At 30.8% G+C, this 20,689-nt stretch overlaps 2 protein-coding genes across 2 annotated transcripts in view; one reads left to right on the top strand and one right to left on the bottom strand.

Moving 5' to 3' along the window:
• The window catches only part of Cand1 (Cullin-associated and neddylation-dissociated 1), a 92,610-nt gene that overhangs the window by 69,988 nt on the left and 1,933 nt on the right, over positions 1-20,689 (bottom strand). Inside the window, exons 2-5 of the mRNA XM_016071789.4 lie at positions 16,448-16,549; positions 16,279-16,346; positions 2,831-2,943; positions 684-784 (exon numbers count right to left, since the gene is read on the bottom strand). Coding sequence (XP_015927275.1) covers positions 684-784; positions 2,831-2,943; positions 16,279-16,346; positions 16,448-16,549 — 384 coding nt within the window. The remainder of the gene's footprint in view (positions 1-683; positions 785-2,830; positions 2,944-16,278; positions 16,347-16,447; positions 16,550-20,689) is intronic.
• On the top strand, positions 9,684-12,251 carry LOC147814379 (uncharacterized). The gene is made up of 2 exons (XM_087155163.1): positions 9,684-10,303; positions 12,107-12,251. The coding sequence occupies exons 1-2, from the start codon at positions 9,684-9,686 to the stop codon at positions 12,249-12,251; spliced, it is 765 nt and encodes a 254-aa protein (XP_087011289.1).

Below are 20,689 nucleotides of genomic sequence, written 5' to 3'. Positions count from 1 at the left end.
TATTACAAAATCAAATGTTCATGAAATGAAATGTTTAAAGAGCTGAACATTAAAGCTTATAGTCGCTCGTTTGAAATTCAATATTGAATTCGCAATATTTGAATTATTTAATTCAATTTGAATTAATAAGTAAGGTGTTAAAGTATTAGGGGCAATATTCCTCTTATTCATTAGATATCAATCAATATCAATTTTATTGTCTACTAAATAAGTAAATTTTTTCTGTTACATTTTATATGTCACACCTTTTAGAAAGAGATTTAATCCTCAGTTAAAGCTTTGAAAAATTTTCATAATTTTTGAGAATTTGCTTAATATTAGTTAAATCTAAAATTTTTAACTTTTTTTAAAATTATTAAAACGCTACACAGCCCAAATGCCATAACACACAGCTATCAAGAAGTGAATTTGTGAATGCAACCAAGCTGGTCTCCTAATATATCTAATAATAAACCCATTGAGCGATAGCTTCTTTTCTTTCCTTTTTAATTTTTAGGCTTCGACATTTCTGCATATTAAAAGAAAAAAAAGCATTTTCTATGTTACTTAATGGGAAGAATACATAACAGGGAAATTTTATTAAAATTTTATCCAGAGACTCAGTGTTTAGATAATTATTATGAATATTGCTGATTAAGGTCTTGCTATACAATTTTTTACATTAATGTAAACAAGATATGTACCTTTGCAATTGCATTACTTAATCTTCCAGTAATTTTCTTGCAGATGGTTGCCACTAAATTAGTAGATGTAGGTGAAAGTTCACTTATCACTGTTTTAAGACCTGAAACAGTAAAAAATTAACTTATAATTAGAAATGAGACTCAGATAAAGAATAGAAAATCCTCACAAGAATCCATTGTAAAAATAAATTTATTATAATACAGTCATCATTAATGCAGTATGTAGAAGAGAATAATTATTATTTGACATGACACTAATTAATAAGATAAAAATAATTGCATTGTAACACATAAAAAATTCATGTAAAATATTAAAGATCATAATCTCTATGTAAAATATGAAGAAATTTTTTTTATTGCACATAACGAAACAAGTACTTATTTTTTTTCAGTGATAATGTTGCAAAAGTTAAAAACATTTATATACTTCTAAACTAAAATGAGTACATAAATACTAGATTTCTTTTATTCAATATTTCGTAATTTATAACAAGAATAAACTGCAATATGACATTGTTCGCCAATACTAAAATTTTAGAGGTAGTTGAAATATCATCATTGACTTTTGGCCGCTACATATTCATCTTAATTATGGGTGTAATAAAATGATAATTGTCTCAGAAAAATAAAATCATTTAAGAAAAATTTCTTTATTAATTATAGAAAATGGCCATAATTCAAAAATATAAACATAATAAAGAAAAGAAATCCCTTAAAGGGATCAAGATAAAACATTCTCTTACATCGATGTTTAGTTAGTATGAATGTCAGTTGAGATTGATAATAAATGGTTGGCACCAGCAAGCCCAAAAGAGCACTCCCAGTAGCCACAAATTTGAAATTGAAAGAGAATGAATTTGTTCCCAATGGACTACTAGGAGAACGAGAAAGAGATCCAAGGTTAGAGCGTGTGAATTAATGAGTCTGCATTAGTATTGAAATACAAAGATTAGCCATTACATTGATCGATAAGAAAGGAATAAAATAATTTATGTTCGCTTTTAATAAAAATTAACTAATTAATTTAAATATAATTAGGTCAATAATTATTAAAAAAATAAGTTTAAGTAATTAAAGAAATTTTAAAAGCTAGGAAATATGTAATGCCAATTGTGGCATCACAATGACTCAGAAAATTATTTTTTTTAAAAAAAGGAAAAAATATCTTTCAGAATTAAAATTATAAGCATAAGCACTGCAGCCTCTACAGTTTTAACTCTAATTAAATGTGATTCTCCTGCAAAACATTTGTCTTCAGGATTTTTCTCTTCCATACCACTAATTTTGGTGAACATTTTCACTGTGTGGCAATTTTTGTCTTTTAGCTGCATGTAAGCAACTGCTTCCTTGCATAATAATTTTTCTTTATTTTGATTTGTAGTTTTGTTTTTCTTCTATCCTTTTCCTCTTCATGTGCCTTACGATATTCTTGGACAGTATTCTGTCAACATGATTTTCAAAGAAAAACAAATAGATGCCTGTAAAAATTTCTATGAACAAAAAAAATGCGGACCTTTAAAATAAAGGAGGTAGCTAAGTTAAACAGAATGAAAATCTCCATGCTAAAATGCAGAAAAGTTAATTTTTACATTTGCTACATACATTTGTTACTACATACGATGATTTATTACTTGTTGCATTTTTTACTACATACGACGTTTTGTTCATGTTACTACATGTGAAATCTTGGCCCCAGATACAATCTTGGATCAAGAGAAAAAACCCACCTCTAAGTAACTGCCAATATTATGCGTGTTACAACAATCGTGTGTGAACATATGGGCAGTCTGATTTTTTATTGAGGAATCAACTTTTCTTTCGAGTAAAAAAGATAAAGCCAATTTTCCTTTTATATTTTTTAAAAAAGTATTAAAAAAATTTACAAAAATAAACATGATCATTTTATTTAAAAATGCTGAATTTTTGGTAAATGCAGAATATTTTAAAAGAAAAATAAATGTTTTAAATAAAAATCAGATCTTTCTAGGGAGAAAAACAAAGAAAAAAAGGGAAAAGCGGAAATCTGCAAATGGCAGAAAAGTCTCAACCCTGTATAATAATCCAATGATTAAAATAATAAAACACATTAGTAACTAAATTATAATTAAGGAATCAGAAACAAAAAGCACATTAAAATAGTAGCTTACCTATACTAGATATATCCCTTAGCTGTTCCTTATCAGAGACCATATTATTGCAGAGAGTTTCCACAATTGTTTCAACTTGATATTCTTTGACTTTATTAACTAATGGTCCAAGACTATAAAAGAAAAAAATAATTAAACAATTTAAATATATTCAAATGTCATATATATTTTATGATGAACTTTATGATGTCATTATGAACTTTTCCACGTCAAAAATGGCATTAAGCAGAAAATTAAATAAATTATAAAAGTTAAATGAACATAAACAGATTTTAATATTGTGTAGTTGCAGGGTTTCTACAGAAAAAAATAAGCAAAATAGTTGCTTTTAGTAGCCTAAAGCCCGAAAATAGTTGCCAAAAACTATGACAATAGTTGTGTAAATAAGAACAATTTTTTTTCCAATAATATGACTAAAAATTTATTTAATGACTTAATTGTGGTATACCATGATCCATTTAGTCAAGTAGGTGGCAAATATGATAATTTTTATATAAATGTTAGTATTCTAGCACTGAATTTTTACATACAATTTTTTTGTATATTTGTAGACGATGTAATACTTTTCATTACTAGAATTCATTCAAAAAATACTTTTTCACTAAAAATAAACATTCTTTTTCTAAAATTTTTTCTCTTTTATCAATAATTGATTTAACAACTATAAATATAATATTATGTAAAGTGATTATTCAAATTCGAAATTCATGCATCCCTATATTGTATTCAAAATTGGGTTTTTCAAAATCATGCAGAATTTTGTAGTAATAACAGTAGAAAAGGTGATCGAGAAACAAAATAGACTTAGATTGGAATCTGTGCAAACTGAGTGCATTAAAAAGTGATGACTCAAATTTGCATTTCAAAATTTTTTATTTTTTAAGAAAAAAAAATCATTGTGTTCAGAAACTCTCGCGGACTGCAGGTTGTCAACCAAATTTATGCTAAAAAATATAGCTAGGAGTACAGAAAAGTCTCCTTTTCCTGAAAATAGTTGCTATTTTTAGACAAAAAGTTGCCACAGTCACCTCAGGCCGAAAATAGCTGCAAATACTGGCATTTTAGTCGCCCGTGGCATCCCTGTAGTTGCCCACTGTATAAAAAATTTAAAAGAAATTACTTTTGTTTTGACTTTTTCTTTTTATTTATCATCAAAGTCCAAACTTTATAGTTACAATTAACCTATTGACTAACTAATACTTTTCTACCGAATTATTATACCATTGGATAGATCCATTTTATCAACAGAATAGAATATGTTATGCCATCTATTGACAGAAAGGAAAAAACACTAAGGAAAAGCTACAACTGCTCAGCCCATCTCACAGCTGGCAATGCAATAACAGACTTGAAACCTTTGACCAGCTGTATAAGCCAATAGCAATTAATTAATAGCCTAATATACTACAGTAAACAACACAGGGATGAGATTGGTCAAAAGGCAAAAGAGCTGAATTTCCACGTGTGTAAATTTTACATGCATGCAATCGTTTAATAAAATATTCCAGACAATTTAAGATAATAAATAACTATGTGTTGACATAAAATTGTGTACTAATTTATTAATATATGAATGATTACATCAATACTTAATACTTTGTAAAAAGTAAAACTACCAATTAAAAAATAAAGTTAGAAATTATATTTTTCTTCAGTTCACACAACGGAGACAATTATTACTTGAGAAACTGCCTGGTTTAGCAAATTAAAACTACTGAAAACGTACATTAACATTCCCTTTCTTTTAATAAATACTGTTACGTGATTTATAGCACATATATCAGTAACATGACTTTTTTAATTACAGTACGACCTCGAAAATCCAGAAATCTCTAAAATGCACTCTTACGTCCAGTTCTTCAGAAAAAAATTTTAAAAAATAAATTTAAAAAAAAAATCTTAAAATAAAAATTTAAATGTAAGAGTGCAAAACCCCAACTTTTCTCCAACAATGAAGCAATAGATGAAGAGGTAGGGGTGGGGGGTGAATGAAAGTGCATAGCTGATAAGGAAATTCCAGTCATTCTTATCAGCTCTATATAGATAACAAAGAATATAGAGGGGAATCCCCTCTACATTCTTTGATAGATAATGCATGCAGGAGGAGAAATTCTTCTACCACCTTGTTTTTCCCCCTTGTGAAGAAAGCAAGGTTGGCAAGTGGTTAAAACCACTGGTAGAAACCGGTTAAAGCTGGCATGGCAGAAACTGGCAGAAATTCAGAAAATTACATAAAAGTACTGAGATTGACATACAATGTATAATTCATAGAAAAAACAATTAAATGTTAAACAAAGAACAATTTATATACAAAATTATCACCATTCAAAATCAAATATTACATTGTTTGCACTCTGCAGTAATCTATAACAAAAGCAAAGTTTTGATGCAGTTTCTAAACCTAAACAATTTCTCAATTTGCTATGCACAAACGAGAAATTTGAGAAGATTCTCTCAAGTCCAGCAGAACTAGCAGGCATTGCCATCAAGGAACAAGCAAGATTTGTGAAACTTTCATCTATTGCATATTTTTTTAAATTGGACCACCATGTAGCAGTCTAACCAATTATATTGCCTCTTATATACTAAAACTGCTACTGTTATAATTGTTGAATTGTTGTCATGCAAATTATGTCTTGAAAAGAAAAAAAACTATTTGAAAATAGTTCTATTCCGTTATGTTAAGAGTTAAATGATAATAATTATTGAATTTCAGAGTTTAATGTAATAAACTAAAATCTAGTATTTATATATATTATTACATTACTTTATTTTTTATTTCATATAAATATTTGATATACTGCACTCTTTAAATTGAATATAAACAAAATATATATTTACTACAAACAATGAATTAAAAAGTTTGTTACAGTTACATGGAGTTACATTTTTCAGTTTACTTAAACAAAATGTCATTAAGCAATTACTAGAACTAGTATAGACGTTTTTTGAGTTTATGCCAGTTTTTACCCGTTATAACCAGTTTCTGCCACTGGCATGGCAAAAACCAGTTTCTGCCAGCAAAAAGCCAACCCTGGAAGGAAGAAAACTGGTTCTTTCTTAACTTTGAAGCGTAGGAGGCGGGGACAAGTTCTCTCATCCCCCAACAAAAAAAGGATTAGTATTAGCAGGTACAGTCTAGTCTAGAAGCATCTATTTCAGTTATAAGTTGAAATTCAGCCAACATTTTAAAAGCCTAAATTTTAAGTTTTAATTGCCAATATTATGTTATCTAAACGATCGATTAGGGGAAAAAATGACAAAAGATTGATTTTTAATGTCTCTTATTTATTATTTAAAGTGATATCCGCACACTATTATTTAAAGTGAAGTCTACACATGTGAAATCGGCCTGGCGAATTCGAAAATTCGATATTTCTATCAACTTAAGTAAGGTATCTAAAATCCGGAAATCTGGACTTTCCAAACCCGCCAGCAGTCCGGATTTTCCAGGTTGCACTGTATTTAGAAAGAAAAAAAACTTTCACAATTGCAATCACTATATTCATATTATAATCTAATCTAGCTAGAGTCCTATGAAACATCAATAACTGTGAAGTAGAATCATATAGTAACTCCTTAACATACAAAAATTTCTATTTTAGTTTGAAAAATAACATGATAATCAGCAACTGTTTAGATAATTATATTTCATCTGATAAGAATTTTGCATTTTATGGCATAAATAACAGCAACATTTTCTAAATTTTGGAATTGAGTTAGTTAACTCTTTTTACATAAAAAAAAAGAATAACTTTTTAAGTGATTGCTTTTGTTTGCTATATCTTTTATTAATTTTCGTTTAATTTTCGATTGCTACAAATGCTTCATGTTTTGCAAAACAAGCAAAAATCCCTTAACAAGGTCAAATTGCTTGTAATGCAACTTGTGAATGAGGGGTGCTCCAGTTTGTAAAAGTTTTATATATTCTTGTAGTAATAGCAAAACTGACACCAACAGATTGGTGATTAATTTAGTCATTAGCCCATCCTCAAATATCCTTTGACAAATCCTACTTCTTTCTTTCACATACTTCTGTGTCACTTTCTTCTTTGCATGCACAGAATGCAAGTTTTGAATACATTCTCTTCCAGTTTCACTGATGTTGTAATGCCTATATATACTAATAATCATCGATAGAAAAACAGTCAACTTTATAGTAACTAATTCAAGAAAAAAATTAACTTCGCAAAAGAAGCGCAATGATTGATTTTAATATCGCGTGAATACAAATAGTGATCTTGGATAATAATCTATAGTGAATCGAGTGAATATGAAACACAATAATGGTTTCGTAATCACATGAATATGAAACTCAAAATTCCATTTCAAAAATGAGAAAATACAAACTGCGATATGGAATTTTTAAATCACGTAAATACAAATCATGATTAATAATTTTCAGATGGCGTAAATACGAATCACGATGCGTAATTTATAGATCACGTACATAAGAATCACGATGCATCATTTTTAGATCACGGGAATGTAATCCCAATTTTTAAATCATACATAAATATGAAAATCGATGTTTGATATTACAGGGTTGCCACAGAAAAAAATGAACAAAATAGTTGCTTTTAGTAGCCTAAAACGTGAAAATAGTAGCCAAAAAATGAACAAATAGTTGCCTAAATAAGAGCACAAAATTTTCAATAATATTACTAAAATTATACTAAATGACTTAATTGTCATATACCATGATCCATTTAGTCAAGTTGGTAGCAAATAGCATAATTTTTATATAAAACGTTAGAGTTCTAGCACTAAATGTTTGCATAAAAGAAATTAGTATATTTGTATATTTGCAGAAAATTAAATACTTTTAATTACTAGAATTCATTCAAAAAAATACTTTTTCATTAAAAAAAAATATTTTTTTTTATAAAAAATTTTCGCTTTTATCAACAATTGATTTATCAAATATATATATATAGATACATAAATATTGTGATAAGTCATAACTCAAATTCAAAATCCATGCGTCGTAATATCGTATTAAAAATGTTTTCTTTTTTAAAAACTCATGCAAAATTTCGTAGCAATAACCGTTGAAAAAGCGATTAAAACACAAAATAGACTTACAATGAAATCTGTGCATATTAAGGGCATTAAAAAGCGAGGACTCAAAAGTGCAATTTATAATTTTCAATTTTTTTTAGTTTTTAAGAGAAAGAAATTCATTGTGTTCAGAAACTCCGCAGACCGCAGGCTGTCAACCCAATTTATGCTTTAAAAAAAAACATCTCTAAGAGCACATAAAAGTCTCCCAGTAGCTTCCTTTTCCTGAAAATAGTTGCTTTTTTTAGCCGAGCAGAAAAAGTTGCCATAGTCGCCTCAGGCCAAAAATAGTTGCAAAATAGTCGCCTGTGGCAACCCTGATATTATAACCGCATGAACAAATCACGACATTGGATTTTAAACTTGAATGAATACGAATCGCTACATATTGGTTTTTAAAAATGAATTAATATAAATCGCGATGTTGGATTTTTAAATCTCACAAATACGAATCGCAAAGTTTACGAAGATACAAGCTATCTGGTGGACGGATAAAAGTTGAAAATCGGAAATAAATATAATTATTTTTTTTAAAGGCTGAATTTTCTGAAAAAGTGGAATATTTATTTAAAAAAAAAAAGAAAAAAAACCGAAACTTCTAGAGAATTAGAGTTTTTGATAAAAAGGCTGAAATTGCAGAGATAAAAGCGAAAAAGGCGGAAATCCGATAAAAAGATTGAAAATCTCATTCCTGATAACAGAAAAAACATTAAGTTACTACAAATATAGTCGATGTAATTGAAAATAATTTTGTAATGAAAGCAAGCCTATAGATCACTACAACGCTGCTGACAAATAAGCAATGTGCCAGTGATGTCAAGATAATAAAGAAAAGTCATGCTTAATATTTTATTACATGCAAAATGTAAAACACTGAACTGTCATAAAAGTTCAGGTTAATATATTTTGAAATTACCATAATAAAAAAATATCTATGCAAAAATAAGAGTATCAAAAATCTTATTCTCTATAAGTTTCCACATCTGAAACAAAAAATTTAAATGCAAAATAAACCATTTTAATAAATTCTTTAAGACTTTGCACGTCTGTCTAGTCAAATTATTTAACACGAACAGTGTATCCCAACCTTTTTTAATTACTCTGTAGAGTTCGCTAGATCAGACCTGCGGATCGGAATACCGGACCTGCGACCTCTCATCCTGATATTCTTTCTGCTGTCAGAAATTAACTGCAACTGACTGCAGGATACTGATGTCGTAATTATTCATTGCACATTTTCTCCAGTATATATATAAAACCACAAAACTACTACTACTCTGTTATACACTATTTTGAATTTTAATTTATTTTTAAGTTAGTCACGCAGCTTTTGTGACTATTTTTATCTTCTGATTGTTTTGATGTTGTCTTTGGTTCCGTAAAAATGTGAGAATGTTATGCCTCGTTCCCACATAATGGTGACCCGGTGAATTACTACGGTTGACCGAAGAAAGATAGTAGCAACATATAGAATACAGTGGTTTCCAGTCATTGGATAATTTTATCTACTAAACTAGCGTGTTAAAACAACTTTCATGGATATTTCAAATTTTAAAGTAAGTGAGATTTTGGTTTCTTTCTTGAGCGATTGTGATGACTTATGTGAAGTTTGGAGTTGGTCATTCTCCTGTTAGCCTCTTTTGATTAAGTAAAGTATTTTAACTTAAGTAAATGTAGGGCTAATCTGGTAATTTAATAGTTGATAAATTCTTACGTGTGTCTTGCATAATTGACAGTAAGACTATTTTTCTCTTTTTAATAATTTTATGCATAGTAATTGTAGACATTTATAATGTCTGTTGAGGAAAAGGACACTAAAAATTTAGATCTTTCTCGTGTTGCTTTTAAAGCACCTATTTTTTGGGAAGCAGAGCCTGAGCTTTGGTTCCACCAGTTGGAATCACAATTTGTGATAGCAGGAATAACAACCGATGAAACTAAATACCATTGTATAGTTTCCGCTTTGGACGGTAAGGCTCTATCTTCTATAAGAGATATAATTCGTAACCCTCCCAAATCTAATGCATATGAGAGTTTAAAAGCCAAGATAATCGAAACCTTTTCTCAATCAGAATCGGTTCAGTTAAAATTGCTGCTGCAAGATTTGCAGTTGGGGGATAAACGACCGTCACAGTTTCTGTTAGAAATGCAAAATCTCTCTTGCCAAAAGCTTAACAACGATATATTGCGTATTTTGTGGCAACAACGTTTGCCAGTTCATGTGCAGCAAATTTTGTCTGTTTGCAAAGACCCAATTAATGAACTAGCTTTAATTGCCGATAAGATATGCGAAATATCTTGTTTCCAATCGGTATCTGAAGTTAAAAATTCTCAGGATAATTTAACTCTTGAATCATTGCGTGAAGAAATTTCGATTTTTAGCGCTAACGTTGAGAGATTATCTAGATCAGTGTTTCCCAACCTTTTTTGTGCCATGCCCCACCTAAGCCTTTCTAAAATTCTTATGCCCCCTATGTAACATATACATAATTATAAATATTAAAAAAATTGAATTGTTCGCTTAAGAAACTTAAATGATAGATTTTAGGAAGAAATCTCTGGGGAATTGTTAACGAAACACAGTAAATTTTCAAACCATATAATGAAAAACTAAAATTCAAATTTAAAATAATTGTAATAAAGATTTTCTATAATAATTTAATATTTTAATTTAGTGAAATCCGTGCGCTTTATGCACAGAGATTTTATGTTAGGTTTCAATTTGGTTAGCTTCAGTCTCAAGTCTCACAGTTGTGTTATATCCAGCCGATTTCTTTATTTTTACCAGTAAATCATTTACAGCACTAAATCCTCATTCAGCTAAATATGAAGATGGGAAACGTTAACAATAGTTTTCTAGCACATTTGGTTGAATTTGGGTATTTGATTTTTGTTTCGACACACAAAGCCATGCCATCACTCCTTTTATATTAAATAAAATTTTAACTGACTCATCATTTTGCATTTCTGTGAGTTCTTCTTGATATATCAGACAAATCCACTAACATTGGCCGATCATCCATATAGGAAAATCAATTTGATTTAAACTCGAAAATCTTTCTTTTAAATCAGCCGACAGAATTTTCAGATGATCGAGAATAACAAGTAAAGCGGTACCATTTACTTCACACTTTTGGAGCCAATAAAACTGTTCAAAGTTTTTGTTGTTAATAATGAAACCCAATATATTCGCTTTTGCAACCACAAGAGTTTTACTTGTTCCTTGAAGTTGCTTATTTAACATATTTAGTTTTTCAAAGATATCGACTAAATAACTCACAAATGCTTTATCATCGACTGTTAACAGATACTTCATTTCAGGTTTGTCACTTAAAAAATCACCAAGAGTATCAAACAGTTTCCTAAATCTTTTCAAGCAGTTCCCTTTAGAGAGCCATGTTACTTCAGTGTGAAGTAAAAGTCTCACATGGTCTGCATTTTGCTCTTCACAAAATAGCTTGAAGAGACACTCTCATTTGGCATTAGTTTTAATAGCATTGATACACTGAATGTAGTACTTCATTTACTGAATGTAGTACTTCATTTAGAACAGAGCTGTTTTTAGCTACCAAGTTTTCCCTATGAATAACACAATGCACAAAAATCATTCCTGGATTCTCATCTTTCATCAATTTTTAGCAGCCATTTTTCTTGCCCATTTTATTAGGATCGCCATCTGCAGCATAAGATGTTATATTTTTCATTGGTATATTATTGACATCTAAGTTCTTTAGCTTATTATATATATCTTTGGTGTCTAAGTTTTTTAGTTTATTATATCTAATCTTTTACAGAACAACATTTCATCAGCAAAATGCCCTTTATCAGTATATCTTACGTAAGTTATCAATACTGCCACACTGTCTATCAAAGTTGATTCATTCATATGCACTGAGAATTTTCTAGTTTTCAGCTATTCAACAAGTTGTTTTTCAATATCTTCACTCATTTCGTCTATTCTTCTGCTAACAGTATTGTTACTGAGTGGCATAGCTTTTGCATCTTTCTCGAGAACCATTTTAAGAAATGCTGATATTGACGGTTTTATTAAATTCTCTCGCATTGCATTTAAATCATTGGAAGCAAAAGGGTTAAACTCGTGTTGAGTCCATTTTCGAATTGCCCACCTTAACAATCAAATTGCCCCCCGGTGGGGCGTAGGCCCCACGTTGGGAAACACTGATCTAGATCCTCTAGACAACGTAATCGTGATAGAAGTCGCAATCGTCGATACAGACATTCAAATTCACGTAGTCGCACTCCTGACAATCTACATACGGGTAAATTATGTTGGTATCATAATCGTTTTGGTAATAAAGCACACAAGTGCATACAACCATGCCAATTTTCGGAAAACTAAACGGCTCGTCTGATGTAGCGACGGCAGATGTTAGCCAGTCTCACAGTCGCCTTTTTGTTTATGATAAAATATCTGGTTTCAGATTTCTCGTAGACAGCGGCGCAGCAGTTAGGTGTTTTCCTAAAAAAAATTTTAAAAAATAACAAAATTCAGGAATTAAATTTGTATGCTGCAAACGGTTCTAAAATTTCAACTTACGGCAATAAGCGTTTAGAACTAGATCTTGGTTTGCGTAGAAGGTTCGACTTCAATTTTATTATTGCTGATGTGTCAAGCCCTATTATTGGTGCGGATTTTTTGGAACGTTTCGGACTGTTGGTCGACGTTAAAAATCGTTGATTACTTAACAGTTTGACAACAGTTTTTTCTAAGGGCATTTCATGTCCTGGACCATCACTTGGATTAACTTTGGTCTCATCAGAGAACCGTTATCATGATTTGTTGATCAAATACCCGAATATTTTAAGTTTCAATCAATTTTATTATTGCTGATGTGTCAAGCCCTATTATTGGTGCGGATTTTTTGGAACGTTTCGGACTGTTGGTCGACGTTAAAAATCGTTGATTACTTAACAGTTTGACAACAGTTTTTTCTAAGGGCATTTCATGTCCTGGACCATCACTTGGATTAACTTTGGTCTCATCAGAGAACCGTTATCATGATTTGTTGATCAAATACCCGAATATTTTAAGTTTCAATCAAAATGCACTGCGCCAAGACTACGGTGTGACATACTGCATCGAAACATTTAGACCCCCGGTTTTTTTCCAAAGCAAGACGTTTATCGCCTGAGAAATTAAAAAATTTTCGTAAAGAATTCGCCGATTTAATAAAGCAAGGTATTGTTCGTCCAACTAAAAGTCCGTGGGCAAGCCCGATACATTTAGTTCCACAGAAAAATGGAGAATTTCGAATCTGTGGTGATTTTCGTCGTTTAAATGCCAAAACTATTCCTGATAGATATCCGATACCTCATATGCAGGATTTTTCGCATAATTTAAATGGAAAAACTGTATTTTCCAAATTAGATTTAGTAAAAGCATATAATCAAATAAGAGTTGAAACTTCCGATGTTCCTAAAACAGCAGTTATCACATCAATTGGACTTTTTGAATATATATTTATGCCTTTCGGTTTAAGAAATGCCGCACAAACATTTCAACGTTTTATTGATAATGTTTTAAGAGACATAGATTGTTGTATAGCATATTTGGATGATATTTTCATTTCAATTTTATTCGGATTTAGACAAAGTTCTTAAGCGTTTAAACGATTTCAATTTAATAATTAACTTGGAAAAATGCATTTTTGGTGTTAATGAAGTTAATTTTTTGGGATATTTAGTTTCAAAAAATGGTATTCAGCCTATACCTGAAAAAGTAAAAGCTTTAAGAGACTTTCTTTTACCTACATTTGTAGAACAATTACGCAGATTTTTAGCTATGGTAAATTTTGTATCACAGATTTTTTAAAGATGCAGCTAAAATCCAATCTTGTTTACACGATTTAACTAAGGGTAAAGCTAAAAAAGATAAAACACCTCTAATTTGGACTGACATGGAAATTTCTGCTTTTGAGGCAGTTAAAGATGCGATTGCAAATGCTGTTTTTCTAGCACATCCCTTACCAAATGCAAATTTATCTCTTGCTGTAGATTCCTCAGATTTTGCTATTGGTGCAGTTTTGCAACAAAAAGTAAACAATGAATTACAGCCTTTGAGTTTTTATTCTCGCAAACTTAATGCTGCAGAGCAAAAATACAGCACTTATGATAGGGAATTGCTTGCAATTTATTCAGCAATCAAACATTTTCGGCACATGCTTGAAGGTCGAAATTTTCTAGCGTACACTGATCACAAACCTCTCATTTACGCATTTCAACAAAAAAGTGACAAATGCGACATTTAGAGTTTATTAGTCAGTACACTACAGATTTAAGACATATTCCCGGTAGTGAAAATATAGTTGCTGACACTTTTTCGAGAATTTCCTCCTTCAGTTTTAATAATTCAAGTCATATCATTTTTGAAGAGATTGCGGAGGCACAGGTTAATGACACGGAGCTTCACTTTTTACTTGAGTCTAATTCCGGTCTCGAACTTAAACCTATGAATCTCCCAAATTCAAAAATGATCTTTTGTGATATTTCTACTGGTGATGTAAGACCATACATTCCTAAAGACTTTCGTTGGAGTATTTTTCAGACTTTTCATGGTTTATCTCATCCCGGAGGAAGAGTAACTTTAGACCTCATCCAGAAGAGATTCGTATTGAAATCCATGACCAAAGACACAAAGCTTTGGAGCAAGACTTGCCTCTCATGCCAAAAATTGAAAGTTGGACGTCACACGAAATCCCCTCTAGGAGAGTATGGACTTCCTAATGCCAGATTTTCGCATGTTCATATAGACATTGTGGGTCCTCTACCACCGTCAAGAGATTACAGGTACATACTTACATGTATTGACCGTTTTTCTAGGTGGCCTGAGGCATTTCCAATGCAGAATCAGACAGCTGACACAGTTGCAGAAACGTTCTTTGCTGGTTGGATAGCCAGATTTGGCGTTCCGGAGACTGTCACAACTGATCAAGGTCGTCAGTTTGAATCTGAACTTTTTTCTTCCTTGACTAAGTTTTTGGGAACACAGAAAACCGGGACGGTAGCTTATAATCCAAAGTGCAATGGAGCTATTGAAAAGTTCCATAGAAGCCTGAAAAAAGCAATTAAATGCCACCTAACTGAGCGCTGGATGGAAGTTTTACCAACAGTTTTGTTGGGCATTCGCTCAAGTTTAAAGGAAGATATTCATCGTACACCAGTTGAAATGGTGTATGGTTGTTCGATACACCTTCCAGGCAAATTTTTTTGCAACTCTTTTTCTAAACCTGTAACATCTCATTCTGATTTTTTACAGAAACTTTGTGAAAAAATGAGAGACTTGCGCCCTGTTTCTCTGAATACTTGTGGTATCACTCGTCCAATCTTCATCCGTAAAGATCTGCAGTCTTGTAGCCACGTTTTTGTCAGGATAGACAGTGTCCGACGTCCTTTGGAACAGCCCTATTAAGGCCCATTTAAAGTAATTTCACGAACTAACAAATTTTTTGTTCTAGATCTTGAAGGACAGAAATCTAGTGTTTCTATCCACAGATTAAAGCCTGCCTATTTTCTATCTCATGAAGTTGCAAACTCTACCAATCAGTCTCCTATGGTAAAACCAGAAGTAACTACTAGGTCTGGAAGGAAAGTTCGATTTGTCCTGCCATTCCAAGCCTAAACGTCTTACAGACTGGAAGGGGAGTACTGTAGAGTTCGCTAGATCTGACCTGCGGATCGGAATACCGGACCTGCGACCTCTCATCCTGATGTTCTTTCTGCTGTCAGAAATTAACTGCAACTGACTGCAGGATACTGATGTCGTAATTATTCATTGCACATTTTCTCCAGTATATATATATATCTGTAAAACCACAAAACTACTACTACTCTGTTATACACTATTTTGAATTTTAATTTATTTTTAAGTTAGTCACGCAGCTTTTGTGACTCTATCATTTTTCCGGAAAATAAAAGTGTATTTTTTATCTTCTGATTGTTTTGATGTTGTCTTTGGTTCCGTAAAAATGTGAGAATGCTATGCCTCGCTCCCACAAATCATACAATAAAAATAATATCAGGCACTATCTGATAACCAAAGTATAAAAGAATAGAAAAATGGTAAGATACAAAAAAAAACATTAATTAATAAACAAAATTGGCAGTTAAAGTAAGGGGCTGAACTCTTGTGACACATTTGAAAAAATATTGCAGTGCTGCAAGAATTTTTCAGATTGCAGTTTGTATGCTGAACAATTGAAAGTTAGTTATCAAAAGGTGTAGAATATATAAACAGAATAAATACTATACAATTAAACTTTAATACTTAAATTTTTACTAAATAAAATTAACAAATAATGTATACATAAAAATGGTTATTTAAAAAGAAAGAAAGAAAAGAAAATAGAAGGGGGAAAAAAGAAACTTACCATTTTACAGCTAAATTTTGAACTTCTCCATTTTTATCTTCCAACAATTTCAAGAGCATTTTGACAACCTATTTTTACAAGTGCAATTAAAGTTCAAGTTACGAAATAGATTAAAATATATATATATATATATATATACCTAATATTAAATATAAAAATACTCAATTACTTTTCTCTCACTGTCATCATCAAGCTTTATAGAATCCTTTTGCAATTCGACCATCAGATCATTTGTAGCCATAAAGCGAAAATCTTTGTCACTTGAAGTCATCTAAAATTGATTTCATGCAGTTAGTGATAAGATTATACTTTTAAAACTTAGCTAACCCTCGTAGCAGAGTGGGAGCGCGCTTTTCGAACACAGGTCCTAGGTTTTATTCTTGAGAAGGACAAACTTCACCTATTCTTTCAACTCTTCAGTAGGTCGATAAAAAAAAAGTACCGAGCTGGCTTGGGGACCACACACTTTGAGTTTTGCATTCGGCTGACCACTCAACTAGAGCATCTACTCCTGCACCCCAGAGCTCAAGATAACAGAAATGTTCACAGTATGCCCTGGCTCCCCATTAGCTTTAGCACCACTGAGTTTAATTCTTAGTTAACTTAACATTTATCAGACTAGACTTAAAAGCTTTTGTCAGTTTTGTGAAGTCTTTACATTCCAATATCATTCTTTAACCTTTAATCTAAAATAAATATGCTTTAAGCTACACTAATTTGCTTGACATAAGTCAGAGTCAAACGAAAAACAAAAGGTAACAATGATTTAGAGAGGGCTATCTTATAGTTTATGATTCTATTTAGTGGTCTGGAAATTATTCAGATTAAGTACAGTTTAATGAACCACTTTTGAAATACAAACTTAAAATAATGAATAAGCAAAAATAAATGTTTTTTTTTTTAATTACATGCTATTATTTTGATACTTTGGCAAAAAGTAGTGTAATTTAAGTTTTAGGCCCTTCATTCATTTTTTCTCTTTTTCGTATTTTTTAGACTTTATTTTTATTCAAATAATTGAATTCACTAAATTTTTAATTTTCTCGCTACCCGAAAAGAGATGGAACAATATTTTAAAAATTATTTTAAGCTTGGAAATAACATCTTTGTTTACAGATAATCTTCCAAAATATCTTTTCAATTAATTTTCTTAATTATTCTGAACTGTGCTACATTACAATATTATCAAAAACAATTATCTTTCATAGATTATTTTCCTAAGCTTCAATGACCCATAATTATAGCTGAAATACTTTTTTTTATAAACGGGTCTTTTTTTTAAAAAAAGGTCTATATTGCCTTGATCTATGTGAAATCTATAACAACTTACTTAAATACAAATAACAATCCATATTTTTCTGCACCTCAAATATCGAAAGCCAATTCAATATTATTAACAAACATTTTCTTCCATACATAACAGCTTTAAGATAGTCCATATTATTAATGGGTTTGTCCTTGTGGCAGAAATTTTTCTGGCTGACAAACCTCCCTAACACTAACAACCTTTTGCATGATATTTTTAATAGCAATGAATGTGAGATGTTTTCGAAAATTAAATATATTTTACCAATAACAGCGAAGGAAAAGTTTCTGTAAGTCCATTGGCAACACAGGCTGTAAACTGAAACATTTTGCTTTTCCCTCGAGGTCACTCATTATATTTACAGTGAACCTTGTTTGAGTTGCATTGCTTATATTGTCAGCATCAATTCAGAATCTCCCCAGAAAAGTGTGTTCCATAATACATTTTCACCGCGTAAAAAAAGTGAGCATCCGATAAATATTCAACATAAAATCCTTCCTGTCTATGGAAACAGTATGGATCAACAAAATGGCTTTCTCAGAAGGTAGGACTAAAATCAGAACAGTAAAACATCTGTGTTTCAAAGAACAGAGGAAGCAATTTGAGCAGAGTCTCACATTAAAAGTTATGCTTAAAATCATATGAGAAGTGTCAATAGCAACTCTTTATGAAGCTCAGGGTATTGGAAATTGTGTTCTCGATAGGAACACAAAAGAGCAGCATGGTCTACGCACTTGACTTCCTCATACATTATGCAGCAGCATATAATTAGTTTCTTAATCACACTATAACTGGTGATAAGATATGGATTTATTATCACACACCAAAATCCAAACAACACTCAATGCACTGGCACGATAAAATTTCAACAAGGGCCAAAAAATTCAAAGGTTCAATTCCATAAAAAACAATGGCTTTTAATTTCTGGGACAGCAAAGCACATTTCTGGTTGACTTCATGCTTCCCGGCACAACAATTAATGCAGATGCATATTGTGAGACTTTGAGAAGTCTCAGACAGGCAATTCACAACAAACGTAAGGGTTTGTTGACAAGCGGAGTTTGCTTGTTCTTGTTACAAGACAGCACTCGTCTTTAACAGCATTTCAAACCAGGTACTGTGTAAATGTTTTAAATGGAAAATTTTTAATCATCCCTGTGGGCAGAGTTGTTATCGACAAAGCCAACCTTCATCTATCCAAAGGTACCTCAAGATAGAAAAGAGTTAAGACGTCTTATATACTAGTGAACTTATGTTTAATTATCGTAGTGGTAGTTAAGCCACATTCTTTCATACAATCCCCAACTTTCACCCAGCAAATGAAAACTGAAATTGAAGCACGGTTCAGATAACATGCTACAAAGATCTATGACTGTGGAATACGAAAGCTCATGCCCAAACTTATAACAAATATTTTGACAATGGCAACAAGTATGTAAAAAAATAGGGCATGCACCAGTAGGTAAATTGTATTGTACTTATAATCAGTAATAATTTTTTAAATGAGTAAGCATCATTGTATCCTTATTTTTCCAAAACGCCTCATATACTGTATGTTACTAATTTATAACAACAGAAATGCTTTGTGCTCATAAAAAAACTTACACTAAAAATAAAACTGCATATAATTTTTTTAATTGTAAATGTTTTTTTTTTCTTCATAAATACATAAACAATATATATATTAATATTATAAAAGATATTCTTGCATTTTTGGAGAGAAAAAAACAATATTACTTTTTTGCATTTTTCAAGTCTTATCACACAAATTTTAAAAAATAATATATAGTAAAAAATCATGAAATCCATTGCAGCAACTACTGAAAAAAAACAGAGAAAAATCAGATTTATGATAAAAACAAGCGAACCGACCTCTTCAAAAAAGTGTTACTCAAATATGTGTTTTAATATTTGCTTGTTTAAATAAATAATATATTAAATGTATCAAATTTAAAAATTTCGTAGAAATCAATAACAATAACCACCGTGGCGACACAGGGACATTGTCGCAAAACGTTACAGATTTCTTGCAGAAAAATTTTTCCTTTGGATCAACAGTTTGCTCTTTTCTGCAGAATTTTAGAAAATTTTTTTTCCCCAAAATTAAGTTTAAAAGATGCCTTACTGGCACATCACAGAGGAAAGTAATGGTCATGACTTCTCTATTCTCTTTTGAGAAAAATGAAGTAAAGAATTTTGGGGGGTTTTTCTGCCGAAAGTTTCTAATGTTTCTTTTTTTTTGTTGATGATTTTAATATAGTACACATATGAAAATTTTAGTTTAAACATTCAAGTCTTCTTTATCGCTCACAACTTATGTATAACATATACGGGCTTACATTTATCGCTCGCAGCTTAAATATTTATTATTATTTAAAGTACCTCTATGAAAGATATTAGTGCTAGCGTTTGTTGCAAAAAGCTTGAAAAAATTCTACCACGTGGGCAATAACTGCCGAAAAGACTGATCAAACCATTGCATTAAAAAATAAATTTCTAACATTTCCAATATTATATAAAATATAACAGGATCTTAAAAAACCATGTAAAAATTAATACAAATAATTAACAAAAAAACAATTGAAATATTACATGGATTTAAGATACTAATGACCGAAATTGAGCCTGTCAATGTATAATTAGAATTTTACGTGTCACAATAGTATTCAATGAAAAATACCAATTTTAAAAAATTGGAAATCAGGAGCAATAATTGTCAAAAGGTCAAAAAAACATGGAATCGTCCCATTTAAAGTGAATAGTAAAATTAGCAATTTGAATTTCACACGTTGTAATAAAATTTTATGAAGAAAATAATTTATTTTCTAAAAAACAATAACTGTTGAAAAAACAATAGTACTTATGCGTAGATTTAAGAAGCTATTGAGGCAAACTGAATGTGACAAAAAGTGAAGACTTAAACATTTGATTTGAACTCATGACATGCCATATCAGGACTTAAAAAAAGCTTGCTTTTTTTATTTAAAAAACTACCATTTCAAGAGTGAACTATTTTTTAAACTTTTCTGATTTTAGAATGACTTTGATCAATTTGAAATTCTAGCCGAAGCCAGCCATTACGGAATTTTTATATTCTCAAACTTA

This window comes from Parasteatoda tepidariorum, chromosome 2 (genome assembly GCF_982258835.1).
Source record: "Parasteatoda tepidariorum strain Cologne lab strain chromosome 2, Ptep-v5.0, whole genome shotgun sequence".
In the NCBI taxonomy this organism is placed as follows: domain Eukaryota; kingdom Metazoa; phylum Arthropoda; class Arachnida; order Araneae; family Theridiidae; genus Parasteatoda; species Parasteatoda tepidariorum.
Note: the sequence above shows the minus strand (reverse complement) of the source record. Positions and strands in the feature narration are given on the sequence as shown.

Excerpts from the sequence above, each read along its gene's own strand:
- LOC147814379 (XM_087155163.1), top strand. The coding sequence starts at position 9,684 with ATGTCTGTTGAGGAAAAGGACACTAAAAATTTAGATCTTTCTCGTGTT. Across the intron at positions 10,304-12,106 it reads GAGAGATTATCTAGATCAGT|AAGTCGCAATCGTCGATACA; the intron begins GTTTCCCAACCT and ends TAATCGTGATAG.